At 40.5% G+C, this 13,776-nt stretch overlaps 1 protein-coding gene across 1 annotated transcript; it reads left to right on the top strand.

The window, feature by feature from the left end:
* Positions 1 to 9,050: 9,050 nt before the first annotated feature.
* On the top strand, positions 9,051 to 12,742 carry sox8a (SRY-box transcription factor 8a). The gene is made up of 3 exons (XM_074696724.1): positions 9,051 to 9,730; positions 10,047 to 10,282; positions 10,407 to 12,742. Exons 1-3 carry the CDS (start codon positions 9,315 to 9,317, stop codon positions 11,144 to 11,146), a joined length of 1,392 nt encoding a protein of 463 aa, XP_074552825.1. The 5' UTR covers positions 9,051 to 9,314; the 3' UTR covers positions 11,147 to 12,742.
* The last annotated feature ends 1,034 nt before the right edge of the window (positions 12,743 to 13,776 follow it).

Genomic DNA, 13,776 nt, shown 5'->3' with positions numbered 1-13,776 from the left:
CTGGAGGAGATACTTTAAACAGTCTCTGCTAACAGTGTATGACTGTGGTGTGAATGTGACAAAGTGAAAGCTAGTTAAATCATACACAGTGCGAATTGGAAAATTAATTGGATTTTATTTAAATTCAACCGGCTGCCAACAGAAAAATGTTATCACCAGTTATCAGTGTCAAATATAGAAAAAAATATGTATCCAGCATCTTTATTTTTGTAAAGATTGACTGAAACCCTGAAGCATGCTGAAGAATGGATAGGTTTATGTAAATGATTTTCCTAAGACATCCCTTTTTTTATTCCATACAGAGTAACTAGAGTTACTCAACAGAGCTTACTTAGAATCCAGAGGCATTAGAAAATATATATAATATATTTATCTTTGATAAAACAAAAAGCTGTTTTCTTTCAAAAGGCTGAAGTTTGAGCTGGCTGACAGACTTGAGGTGTAAAACAGAGACTTAAGGCCCATTTATCCTCTCTTTACGTACAAAAACGTATACGTCCTTTTCACCACTGCTCACATACTTCCGTGCATCCTTTACGTTAACCAATACATCCACCAGAGGGGGCAGCCCAGAGACAGAAGTTTATGACAACAAACTCAAAACAAACATGGTGACTGTGGAGAAGGTATTGCTAATGTACCGCTTGCTTAAAAGACAAAAACAGAGGCAGTGCCATTGCAGGAGGCGGTGCCAGCAACAGTGCCACCCATGGTCTCTGCTGGTACTGCTTCATTTAGCTTGCATTCGTAAGATTTAAGGAAACATGCAGAAATACGGATGAAATTAATGCAGAGCACAGACAAAAGGCCCCATCTGGATCCATATGTAACGTTGAGGATAAATGGGCCTTCAAGGTGACAAAAAGGATGGCAAACAAAACATGTAATATTCAATAAAATAGGAGGAAATAATTTTCTAAGTCTTGAAGAAAACAGGGATGCCAAACATCTTAAGGCATGAAATTCCAATAGCTTCAATTAAAGCCCAAATCAAGTCAGGAAAACGATCTCAAAGCATCAAAAAAAGATACAGCCACACTAACACACTCACCCTTTTCAAGTGGTGAGCAGCAGGTGTGCTGTTTCTATGTGCAGTGAATCTAATAGAGGTTACAGACAGGCTGGAGACAGACGGGCTAACGGCTGCTCATAAACACTGGGAGTCTTGGCTTGTACACTCAGAGCCTAATTGGAGAATTTGATCCACTTCACCAATAATCATTCTAATAGCTTATAAATTATCCTCTAATATATGAATTGCACACATGAGATTTAGATTTCATGCTGTGCTGGTCTGAGTGAGTAAACATGTGTATGCACCAGCACATTAGCTCAGCCTCATGCTCATAAAAGGGACATAAAACTGAGCAGTGCAAATGGCATTTTTATTCTTGTTTTAATTATCTCCAAATAAAAACAAATCCACCACAGTTATCTTAGTGCTGTGAAGCAATGTCCCACAGCTTGACGAGTCCTCTAAATAGTCCTGCTTTTGTGGAGCGGCCTCCCATTTCCCGTAAAGTCAAGGGGTGGGCCCTGTGTTCTCTCCTCGCCCCTGAGATCGGTACTAAATGTCTACATGTCCCGCACCATCTAATTCACAGGCAAATTAGGGAGATGATTTATGTGAATCAAGGATCAAAAAAGTAGACAATGTGGAAGACTGAGCACACCGCAAGTTTTATGCAGAACATATGTCGTGAAGATGAGAGAGAAAAACGGCAGAAAGAGAGGGTGTAGATCAGAAAGTGTAAAAACAAAATAAGAAAATAGAACCCACATACACCCACACTTCTCTGGGGACAGCTCTAGGACAAGATATACCATGGGAAGTGTCATCCCTGCTGACTATCTCAGCATTTATGCTGTCATGTCAAGGGAGAAGAAACAGACATGGACGTTTTCCCGGCATGCAGGACATCAGATTGAACGTCACTGATTTGTTCTTTGATAATATTTGAGCTTGACCTCCAAACAACAGTCAAACTAAAGCTTCAGTCATCATTGTAAACTTTACTTACTGTATGTGCACAGAAAGTGTTTTTGCACAATTGGAGTATGGGCACAACAGAGACATCTACTAACAGTTTGTAGATCAAAGATTTGCAGGAAAAGCCTCAGGGGAAGTGAAGAATGACTTTACATAATCCTTCCTGACCAGCTTCCACAGCAGCCCCCAAAACCTGTCCGTCCATGAGCTGTAGTCGAAATGAACAAACTCAACCATCACAAGCAAAACCGCTGCCATCACAAAACACTTGTGTCAGGCAGAAAACACAGCAAATAATCTGGAAACACTTGAGCTCTTTTTATACTCCTGACATTAAAACAAGTGTGGCCTAAGGCCAAACACACCCTGAGACATTTTGGGCTAATTGTTTCCTTCAGTCTCAAACACTCCCCCTTCAATCTCCCCATCAAAAGTCCCTCCCTCTTTGCTCCACATCGCGCAGCCCCCCCTCCACTTCCCTAAGTCTGCTAATAGGTTTAAATAAAACCTGCAATTGGTCCAGTAAACCCCTCATTATGGTGTTTTAATAGAATGAATTCGGGATGGTGCAAGGTTAAGGGTCAGTGGGAGGTCCTAACACACAGCAGCTGTCAGGGGGACTGCAGAGTGATTAGAAGCAGCGAAGTCAAACATCCCTGGGTCCTCGACCTTGCTAAGTACAAAACGTGGAAAACACTTTTAACCACAAACCAAATAGAAAACATCCACCAGCTAACTTCCAGAGGGAGTTGGGTAGGTAGAGGTCAGGATCTGTTTACAGATTCAGTATGAAGATGCAGAATCTGTGAGCGTGTGAAGCATTCTGGTTTCAGAGTATAAATGTTCACTTGTCTGGTAAGTATAACAGACAGCTTTAGGGGATAGGTGATCATATCGAAACTGATTACTTTAAACAACCTTTCAACTGAGCTCTGCCAAAAACCTCTCCTTTTTTACCCATCAGACCAAGAGTTGGACTGTGACGGCTGTGATGGGTAGGCTTTTAATCTACTAAAGGAATGTCTCCCATGTTGCATTTGTCTCACATTTGCCTGGTAATCTAACCAGTTAAATGAACATCATTGTTTCATCATTGGGTCCAAGACATGTTGTGAGCTGCATTATAGCCATTCATCACTAGCTTTAGTTTGGGTAATGGTTAATGTTGAAATGCTATATTGCTCCACTTGAATGTAAACAGGCAGACATATCATGTAGTATGTCATGATTTGGTTCCAAAACACTGAAATAAAGTTGAATGTTATGTGTCATGATAAACTGGTATTTAACCTCTTAAGACCCAGCGTCCGCACATGTGGACATTGCATTTCTGCCTCTCAGACCTGAGGCATAATACTTCATTTTTTTAAACTTTGGCCCATTACCCTCATTTAAGGACACTACCCACATCATCTTTGGGTGATATTACAACTTTACGCCCATTTTAGTAAAAAAAAAAAAAACAACTAACAGAGAACTTACACCAAAAAAATCAAACTTCCTGAACAATGACCAAATTTAGTTATTACTTATTAGGTCTTACTTATTACAAATAGCAAGGTGAATTAAAAAATGCACACCAGGCAAAAGCTCAGGTCTTAAGAGGATGGAGGAACAAAGGCTGATATTGTTAGCTCTGCTAGCGTTAGCCACACTCTGACACCTGCAGACTTTGTGATTGTCCAGCCATGTTAAATGAATTGTGCTTAAATGTTATGTATGTTTTCCAGTTGAACCAGAAGCCCTCAAATGCTTCAAAGGAATAATCATAATAAGACAATAGCCTCTGAGTTTAGAGACATTTTAATATTGTGTTGATTTATTATGTATTCTGTAAATGTGTATGTTTAATTGAGTATGGTGGAGTAAGGGTGGGGTTTTACATGTGCTGATGCTTTATCCTACTCCTTTTCGGACATGTTTTGCATATTGTTATTGTTGTTTTGAACTTTTTTTTGGTAATACTTTGTTTATTTGGAAAGGCACAAGTTGGATGCTATGTAACTCTGGAAAAAAGGGCTCAGTATACTGTTCACATTCCACGTGTCTATTGCAGTTATGAAAATGATCATTGCCAATCCTTAATTTCAACAGATTTAAGAACTAAGGGAACTAGTAAGCAGAAGAAGGGGTCTGGTTCCAATTCTTGACTTATCTGAACTAAGACACACATCAAGATTTGCACATTTTAACCTAAATGTAAACAAGGAGGGTAGATTTACAATAAATATGGTTAGATTACAGAGATTTAGGGTTTCACATAATTTGTCCAGTATGACCAAATCCTGTTTGTTTTGACTATTCTCACTGGTTTTGTTTGTTGTTGTTGTTGTTTGACTTTACTACTTCCATTTTTGCACATGTTTGAAATAAAGCATTCATTCATTTTGGTGCCCACATGTGAACACAACTGTCTTTGAGCTTGTCTTTTACATCTTAAAACAAAAAGTCCCTTCCTGCTGTCTTTAACAATCAAATGAATCAAGTACCTCTGTCGTGTACAGTTTGATAAGAAAGTCTGTTCATTTCTGCTGAAACCTTCCCTCTTGCATTGAAAAGATCAAAACAGAAATAATCAGTCTTTTTGTTAATGGTCTAGTTTGATTTTACTAGGTCATAAAAGAAGTTTAAGAACTGGAAAACCTCACAACAGCTTTCAGAGGAGATAGTTAAAAAAAAGAGGAGGGTCATCCTTCTCTGATGTGAAAATCCTAAAAAACTTTTCACCCAAAACATTTCAATACAAGGTGCTGCAACCCCACTACATCTCTAAAATACAGTTTACAAATATTGTATCCTTGCTTTCCAGTTGCATTCTCAGCAGCTGTAAATTTTTGCACTAATTACTCCTCTGAGTGTGTGAAACCAAAGATAGAAGTGGTCTGGTTGATGTGGTGCCGCCGTGAAATACAGTTTGTTAGCAGCCCAGGAGCTGGTTCCACGTGTGGTTGGCTTGGTGGTTGGGATCGTCTGGGTGAGAGGGAGGGCATGCCAATCTCCACAGTTCAGCAAGTTTACACTGAGTCAGTGTGCAATCAGATAGATTATTTAACAGAGCGAGGCCTGCTGTTTGGGTTAGGGTTAGGGGTGCTGTGGTGGCTGCAGAGACACGGCTTTCCATGAGTGATCCTCATGTAACATTTTGTGTAGCTTTCTATAAAATCTGGACTCTTGTGGTGCAGAAATGACACAAGAAGTGCTGTTAGCATCTTTGTTGAATGCACAGCAAATATGATCCATCTCAGGTTTCTGTGAACTTACTGACCTTTACAGTTTCCTCATCAGGTTTACATCATCCACACACATCTAAAACTGTTTTGCACTCTGCACAAGGTTGAGGCAGTATCTCTGCTCAACATTCTCTGTACAATAACTTGGCTGGAGTGAAGAAATGTGCCTTAGTGGATTAAAACACAGAAGCAGAGACCAAAGGGGGCAAGATTCCTGTGGGTGACTGTGTAATGTAATTTTGTATGCACATTGGAAGCCAGAAAGTATAATTTACATGTGGGGTAGAAGTGACTAGAGCCCAGGAGAAATGGACTTGCAGGCTCTGCAAAGGCCTAGGACAAAAGAAAAAAAAAAGAAAAGAAAATCTGAAAATCTTTACCCTGGTCTTTCCTTTGAGATGCAACACACAAAAATAGGAAAATTAAAACCTTCCTTCGTTGTTCAGGACACTCAGGGTTCATCTGCGGTTACCTCTCCTCTGTTGTTCCTTCCTTTTCTAATCAAGAGCCCAGAGAACCACAAACTGTGGCCAGAGTTTCTCCCCACAATACAGAGAGGCATGAAGAGGGGACGGCTGGAGTCTGTTTGAGTCTGTCTCCTTCTCTCTACCAAGAAACCGAGACTGTCTCACAGATTAGACGGAGCTTGACGGCAGCTGTCGTTCACGTCTGGCTCATCCTGATTCTGAGGTGACCAGCGAGGAAGTAACTAAATCAGCTGCTCAGATCTTTGTCTTTTCATCGACATGGTAGAAAAGGGCTGAATTTGCACTGTTAAACTTTGTCACACTGGTTTGAATGATGCTGGTTTGTTTGTTTGCTTGTCAATCTTACAGTGGCATAACTTAGACCCTGAAACAAAAGATTGCAGGGAAATTTTGTGGAGACAGGATTAGAGCCAGAAACTGTTGATTTAGATCGATGGTGATTTGAAGAAGGGATTTCCAGTGATACATACAACACAAAAACAAAGATTCAATTAGTGCTGGTGTGACAGAAATCATGCTTCAGCATATGGATGAATTCAGCAAGGTTTGCACTTTCTGGGTGCTCGTCATATCCTCCTCACTACCAGGAAAGAAAATATTGTCCAATCACAAAGTTTTTAAGATTCCCCAATCTTTGTGCGGTCATTAGAATACTAAAGACATTTTTTGAAAAAAAAAAAAAAAAAAAAAAAAAAAAAAAAAAAAAATTCAGATATTATGTGTCTACTACAGAGGACATCGGGACGCAGAAAATGTGAAACTGAAGCTTGATCATTTAGTGCCAAAGAAAATAGCAAAAAAGTGGATATAAGAACGAGTTTAACTGTCCATTTTCCTTTTTGTTTTGCTTTTTTTTGTGCTTATTTGGTTAAATACTTCAAAAAGCAGTTCCCCTTCTTGGAAACACAAAGGAAAACCTTGCACTTTGTGAACATTAAATATGTTTTGCCCTTGCAGCTGGATCTGCGACATCTTGCTGCATATGTTTTTGTCTCCATTTCTGGAAGATGGGTGGCATGTTGGTGTTGTACTCAGCTATCGCAAGGGGCCTTGACACCTGGACAAACCTTCAGTCTTTCTTGGACCTTTTTTACAATACAAACTGGAGGTGTACTTTGGATTTTTGCTCCACAGTTGACACCAACTGGACTTCGATGTGGACCGTTCTGTCATCTGACATCTGCTTGCCCTGCCTGAGTTTCATCCTCAGAGCTCTCTGAATCATCTTCCTCTGCATCTTGATCTTCTTCATCAGACAACTCAATATCTGAGTTTCTATCAACAACTGCAGTAAAATTCTCTCTGCTTCTGAGAATGAGCCCCTTTTCTTGTCATTTGAAAAAAAACAGAACAAAATGAAGTAAATAACTACTAATGTCCACTACAGAGGACAACTTTTAAACACTCAATTAAAATGCTAAAATACAGTAAAAATTATTCAGACAATGTATAAATTTGTTGTTAAGAGTCCCATATAAAATATGCCACCAAAATTTCAAGCGAAAATTTGCATATTAAAAAGTTTTATTAACTTACTTTTCCTCTTCCCATATAATGCACTTGCACTGATGGATGCCATTTTCCTTAATGAAAAAGAGAAAGGTACCAAAGCCCCATCTTTTAACATTTAGTATCATTGAAAAGCCCCAAATGTCCTCTGTAGATGGCATGAAGAGTTTATTCAGTAGTGTGAAGTAAGTGGAAGATATTCAGGTTAAGAAATGTCCTCCACAGAGGACAAATTTGAACTACTGGTAGTCAGGAGGTTATGTCTACAACCGTTTAATGTATGATTTTTTCTGTTTGAGCTGCGATAAGAAAAAACATGTTTTTAAGCTGACTTGGCTCACACATGTATGTTCGCACAGTGTGTGAACATGCATGTGCAACCCCCACGTATGCACAGAGTAAGTACTGTTCCATGTGTGAAGCGGGATGAGAGCGAAGCCAGAGTCATTCATGTTTGACAACTCGCTGTTGCCTTGTGTCTTTTCACCCACACACACACACACACGCATGCGCACACACAAACATGCATACACACACCAAACTTGACCCAAGAGAGGGCTCTGGCAGCAGCTGTTAAAAAGACAAGCAGCATGTGATGCGAAAAACTTTAACTACAAATAACTAAGAGTTTCTCCATGCACAATTATAACTTAACATTAAGTATGAATGTGTCAATTAAGGGCCCCAAAAATACTAAACTCCTTACCTTCCTGTGCAAGCCACTCCCTTTCTTTCAATCATCAACATGTGAAAGCCACAGTTTGTATCCTTTCCTGCAATGTCACTCGTCTTCCCTCAGCCACCTGCAGCGAGCACCGAGCAGAGCAAACTGCCGTCCGGCTAAAACACACGTCGTCTTTTCACAGGGAGCCACAGTGATAAAAATCAACCCACAATACAAGAAAACAAAGACACCTTTAACAAAAGCCCCGATCCAATCTGCCCCTTTATCTTCTCTGCTCACGATATCACTCGAGTCATAAAAAAAGTAGTTTCATTGAACTGCTGGGACACGAATGAACTGCAGGGACAAACTGAAGCTATCCTCTACGTTTGTTCAGTTTATCAAAGCAGAAACTGTGGAACATACAAACCTGTGTGTGGACACAGATATATAGACATTGATTGTTGTTATAGATTGAACATATGTTTCTACGGCCTGAGTTAGTGGCTGTAATGTTTACACTTTAACTTCTGAAGCCTGAAACACTTATCTCTGCATGCCACAACTTTTTTTTCCCTAATGAAACAAGATAAAATGTTATGAATAAGACAATTCTCTCTGAAATTAAAACTTTAGCAAAAAAAAACAAACAAACTTTTTTTTGATTACATTTCCATCATGTCTTGATCAGTTACTGGCATGAGTAAATCAAAATGCTCATTTCAGTGAAAACAAATGTTTTAATTACAGATATATCTTGAAGAAATAGGATCCAATGTATCCTGGGAAAAGTACATCAAATACTTTATTATTATTATTATTATTATTATTATTATTATTATTATTAATAATAATATTATTATTACTTTACACGTTATTTATAATTTTATTGTTACTTTTATTGTTACATTTCTGTGTTGTTGGCTCAGCAGTTACTCACAGGTTACTCACAGCATTATAAAACTGTGGCATATAACCTGTTTGTCACACATCCCGTGTAATAAAAAACTGAAATGTCACCAAAAAAATAGAAAAACAGATAATCATTATAATAATGATTCACACATAAAGGCCTGAACCAATCGAAGCGAAGTGGTGATTTGTTCCAGCCAATCCCAGGCGGAGGGTGGAGGGATGATTTTAAAACTCAAGTTGCTCTAACATGCAGCTCCTCAGCTCACATTGTGGACCACAACTTTGACGACTGCACCTCCCATGACAGCCTAGGAAAACAACCCCGACGAAGACAAACAAACAGGGAAGCAGAGGGGGAAACAGCGGACTCATACTGACTGAAAGTGTTTACGGACCTAACTGTGGCGCACCGTGCGTAAAAGGCGCACTGGCCACTTCGCTGCGGGCGTGAATTCGAGTTGAATTCGTGTTGATTTGAATTTTTTTTTAGGATTTCACCGCAAGTGGTTGAACAAATAATGCTGAAGATGACAGAAGAGCATGACAAATGTGTCAGCGACCAGCCGTGCAGCCCATCGGGCTCAAACAGCTCCATGTCCCAGGATGAGTCTGACTCCGACGCTCCGTCTTCTCCGACGGGCTCCGACGGACAAGGATCGCTGCTTGCCGGTTTGGGCAAGAAACTGGACTCCGAGGACGATGACCGGTTCCCGGCTTGCATACGGGACGCGGTCTCTCAGGTCCTGAAAGGATACGATTGGTCCTTAGTGCCCATGCCCGTGAGAGGGAACGGGTCCCTGAAAAATAAACCGCATGTCAAGAGACCCATGAATGCCTTCATGGTTTGGGCGCAAGCGGCCCGGAGAAAGCTGGCGGATCAGTACCCACACCTGCATAACGCCGAACTGAGCAAGACACTGGGAAAACTGTGGCGGTAAGGACACATTTTAATTTTTTAAGAGTCAAAGAAAGAAAGTGGGACTGTGTTATTCATAAAAAATAAATATAAGGACGCTGATCTGCCAAATGTACGGATAAAGTTATTATTTGTAATGCTTGGCAATCACAAACAATTAAAGCAAACTTTTTTTTAAAGTCTAAAGAAAAGTTTGATTTTAAATGTAAATTATCTGGAGGAAATTAAGGGACTTGTAGAGAAATGTTCTTCTAACAAATAAAAAGTGAGTTATCTAACAGTTTCCTGTTTAATCTTTGTTTGGTTTAATATTTTATGTTTTTTTTCCCACCAGTTTGCTTTCTGAAAGTGAGAAGAGGCCGTTTGTTGAGGAAGCAGAGAGACTGCGTGTTCAGCACAAGAAAGACCATCCAGACTACAAGTACCAGCCCCGGAGACGAAAGAATGTGAAACCGGGCCAGAGTGACTCGGACTCAGGAGCAGAACTGGCTCACCACATGTATAAGGCTGAACCCGGGATGGGAGGACTGGCAGGGATCACTGACGGTCATCACCACCCTGAGCATGCAGGTATTTATCAAATCTAACATTATTGCTATTAAATCTTAAGATTTTAAAGTTTTTGATTTCTATTTGAAAAAAATGTTTTAAAGGTTTTAAAGTCAAGCTTATTCTTTTATGTTTTCTTCACCAGGGCAGCCTCATGGTCCCCCCACGCCACCCACTACCCCAAAAACAGACCTGCACCACGGGGTGAAGCAGGATCTGAAACATGAAGGCCGTCGCCTGGTCGACAGCAGCAGACAGAACATCGACTTCAGCAACGTCGACATCTCTGAGCTCAGCACTGATGTCATCAGCAACATGGAGACTTTTGATGTACATGAGTTTGACCAGTACCTCCCACTCAACGGCCACGCCTCAGGCTCCTCCACTCTGCCTTCAGACCACAGCCACGGGGCCCCTGCACCTGGTGGCTCTTATGCGTCGTCATACAGCCATACGAGCGCGAATGGATCAGCGTGGAGCCGCAAGAGCACCATCTCTTCTTCTCCATCTGCTGGGGATGTGGGCCAACACCGGCTTCACATTAAAACGGAACAACTGAGCCCAAGCCACTACAGCGAGCACTCCCACAGGTCCCCTCCACACTCCGATTATGGCTCCTACAGCAGCCAGGCCTGTGTCACCTCGGCCACTTCAGCCTCCTCCTCTTTCTCCAGCTCGCAGTGTGACTATACTGACATCCAGAGCTCCAACTATTACAACCCCTACTCTGGCTACCCCTCTAGCCTCTACCAGTACCCCTACTTTCACTCATCCAGGCGACCCTACGGCAGCCCCATCCTCAACAGCCTATCCATGGCTCCTGCTCACAGCCCCACAGCTTCCAGCTGGGACCAGCCCGTCTACACCACGCTGTCACGACCATAAGAGGACAAAAAACAGTCGACTTGCACCAGAGACTCATTCAGATTGATGCACTACTAATGAAGGAATTGGAGGAGCAGGTGGAGAAACGTGTGAGACCATTTGAACGTCATAAAAACAACAGAAAAAGTGCCTGCTGATTTTATACAGAGTTATATCGTTGCGATTAAAAAAAAAAAGAAAACACTTGTCAGACAATTTACACAAAGACAAATTGCGTTTTTGTTGGTGAGCCAAACTCCTCCGTGAGGAAATGTCACCTACGCCTACATCCTGTACATCCCTCGTCTTATCAGTTGAAGTGCACGTGTGTGCGCACACTTGAGGTAAATGTAAAAGGCCTGCCTCTGCGTTGTTGTGTAGGAGAAAAGCGTGTTGGCTCAGTCTTATCATCAAGCAGATGGAGAAGCAGATACATCTGAGAATGTACACGGGACCAATTGTTTGAATTTGCAGTCGAATTTACATTAATGGCCAGAGCTGAGTTGGAGGACATTCGGCCATCAGTGGATCTGTCTTAACGAAAGGCTCACGTGACTCTTAAAGTGTCATTTGGACACAAAAAGTCTTATATATATTTATGTTCATGCATTATTGTTTTTTTCTTGTTTTTGAGTAGATAAACACATGTAATGTGGGTTTGCTTATTTACAGTACTGTTTGGCTTTTACTGAATCTGAGGTAATTGAAGTTAAAGGGTAGTACACGAATTCTGATATCATTCCGTTAAAGACCAAGTTCCTGAAACATCTCCATTCCAAGCAAACCGAGCCGGACCAACAGACTCACACAGGACAGAACAGGTGTCCGAAGGCTACGCTTGGCAAATTGCGATTAGTCATGATCTGGGGTTAAAGGAAATGGGGTAAAATAACACCACACACTCTGAGTGACATGTCAGCTGGATCTCCTGTATACACGGATGAACAACACAGATATGTGTGTAGATGCATCTGTGTGTTTGTGTGGGGGATGAAGTGCTTCTGTTTCTGTATGTGTGAGACATTTCACGTACTCCATGATGAGGATGAGACACTCCAAATGATACTTACACAACTTTTTTTTTTTTACTGAAAACTGTCTTTAAAGCATATCCGTTACACAAAGAAGTGTATGTAAGTTTCACAGAGAAACAAGAAGTGTGTGTGAGCGTTTGCCCATATTTATCTTCTCAGCCATCAAGTGCCAACTCACTGCCGCAGTCCCGCGCAAAATGTTTTTGTGCCTTCTAACGCTTATTGTCAGTATTTCAACGTGAAATTGAATTATTAACAAACTCCAGGCAGCACACAATCTGTAATCCACACCAGAAACTACAGTTAACCTGATTCTTTACTCTTAATTTGATATCATTCCTGACAGCCTTGGTTTGTAAATGTTCTGTGAGATGCCGTGTGAGAGGTGTGTGGTCAGAAACACACACACACCCATCTTTTTGTCCACAGAACTGTGCTTTGTATAGTATTCTGGTGTATCATTTTGAGAAAGGCTGTGAAAATTATTGTTGTTCTATTAACTAGAGTTTCATTCACACATGCACAGCTAACATGTTCGCTGGCCATTTTTTTTTAAATAAATAAATGAGATACTTTTTCTTGATATTTGTCTTTGTCTTCTTATTCACATTCAGTTTTCAGTTCTACATTGTCGCATATTTTTCTAAATATAGTCACAATCAAATCCTAAAGTTTGCCTCTACTTAAAAATACACACCCATTAGTGTGTATTCAATTTATTTTAATCAAATCACAGCCAGAATTAGCTGATTATTGAGCTGAATAAGACTATTTCCTAACCATTTTTCTGATTGATTGCTCCTTTATGTAACATTTAAGGCAAACATCAAACATTTTCTTCTTCCAGCTTTTTTCAACGTGAATTTTTGCTGCTTTTCGTTGATTTGTGAGGAAAAAAAGAAAGACTCTAGAGCGACAAAAGAAAAAAAAAATCGGTGACATCAGAGGAAATTACAGGTGACATTTTTAAACAACTTTTTGACATTTAAAAACTTGAAAGAAAACACAAGAAGCTGGCAAATCAATATGATGACAAAGATAGAAATCACTGTAAGCTGTAGTCTTCATTTTCTTGCGCATTGCAGTGTTTTGTCATCATATTATCAACACATGCCAAAATGAATACATTAACGCACAACTGAAGGCGTTTTGATAAAGGTTGGTATGAACATTTATCTAAAAATGACCAAAATGCAAAAAAGTAATTAGATAAACACACATGGTATGATGAGCTAATTCAGTCTCCTTCTTCTTAATTTTATATGAAATCACTCTTGTAGGAACCTTAAAGTGGCGCATGTTGAGTAAAGCAACTTTCTATGACTTTTTGACCCTACAGGGTTCCAGGTCGACTCACCATGTGGTTACATCCACCCAAGCAGTAAAGTTCAGTTTTAAAGGTTTTTCTTTTTTTCTTTCTATTTTTTTTTTTTTGAAAAGGACTGATGAAAGAGGACTGAGGAGGGATCCCATCTCCTCTGCTCCAGTGGGTAGAATGCTCGAGTTGGCCCTGGCATGCATGCCAAGCAGCCGTCCCCTAACCAGCCCAGGGAGAAGCCAAGTGCCAGGGCCGCGCTGCTGAATTTTAATGATTCATTATGCTGTGGAGGGGCCCCA

The sequence above is a fragment of the Halichoeres trimaculatus genome, unplaced genomic scaffold (genome assembly GCF_033239565.1).
Source record: "Halichoeres trimaculatus isolate MK-OKI-2021-1 unplaced genomic scaffold, fHalTri1.1 fHalTri1_scaffold_20, whole genome shotgun sequence".
NCBI lineage: Eukaryota > Metazoa > Chordata > Actinopteri > Labriformes > Labridae > Halichoeres > Halichoeres trimaculatus.
The sequence above is the reverse complement of the archived record's forward strand: the minus strand, read 5'-3'. Positions and strand labels throughout refer to the sequence as shown.

Coding starts and splice junctions, on each gene's coding strand:
- sox8a (XM_074696724.1), top strand. CDS start 9,315: ATGCTGAAGATGACAGAAGAGCATGACAAATGTGTCAGCGACCAGCCG. Junction 9,731..10,046: donor ACACTGGGAAAACTGTGGCG/GTAAGGACACAT, acceptor TTTTCCCACCAG/TTTGCTTTCTGAAAGTGAGA. Junction 10,283..10,406: donor TCACCACCCTGAGCATGCAG/GTATTTATCAAA, acceptor TTTCTTCACCAG/GGCAGCCTCATGGTCCCCCC.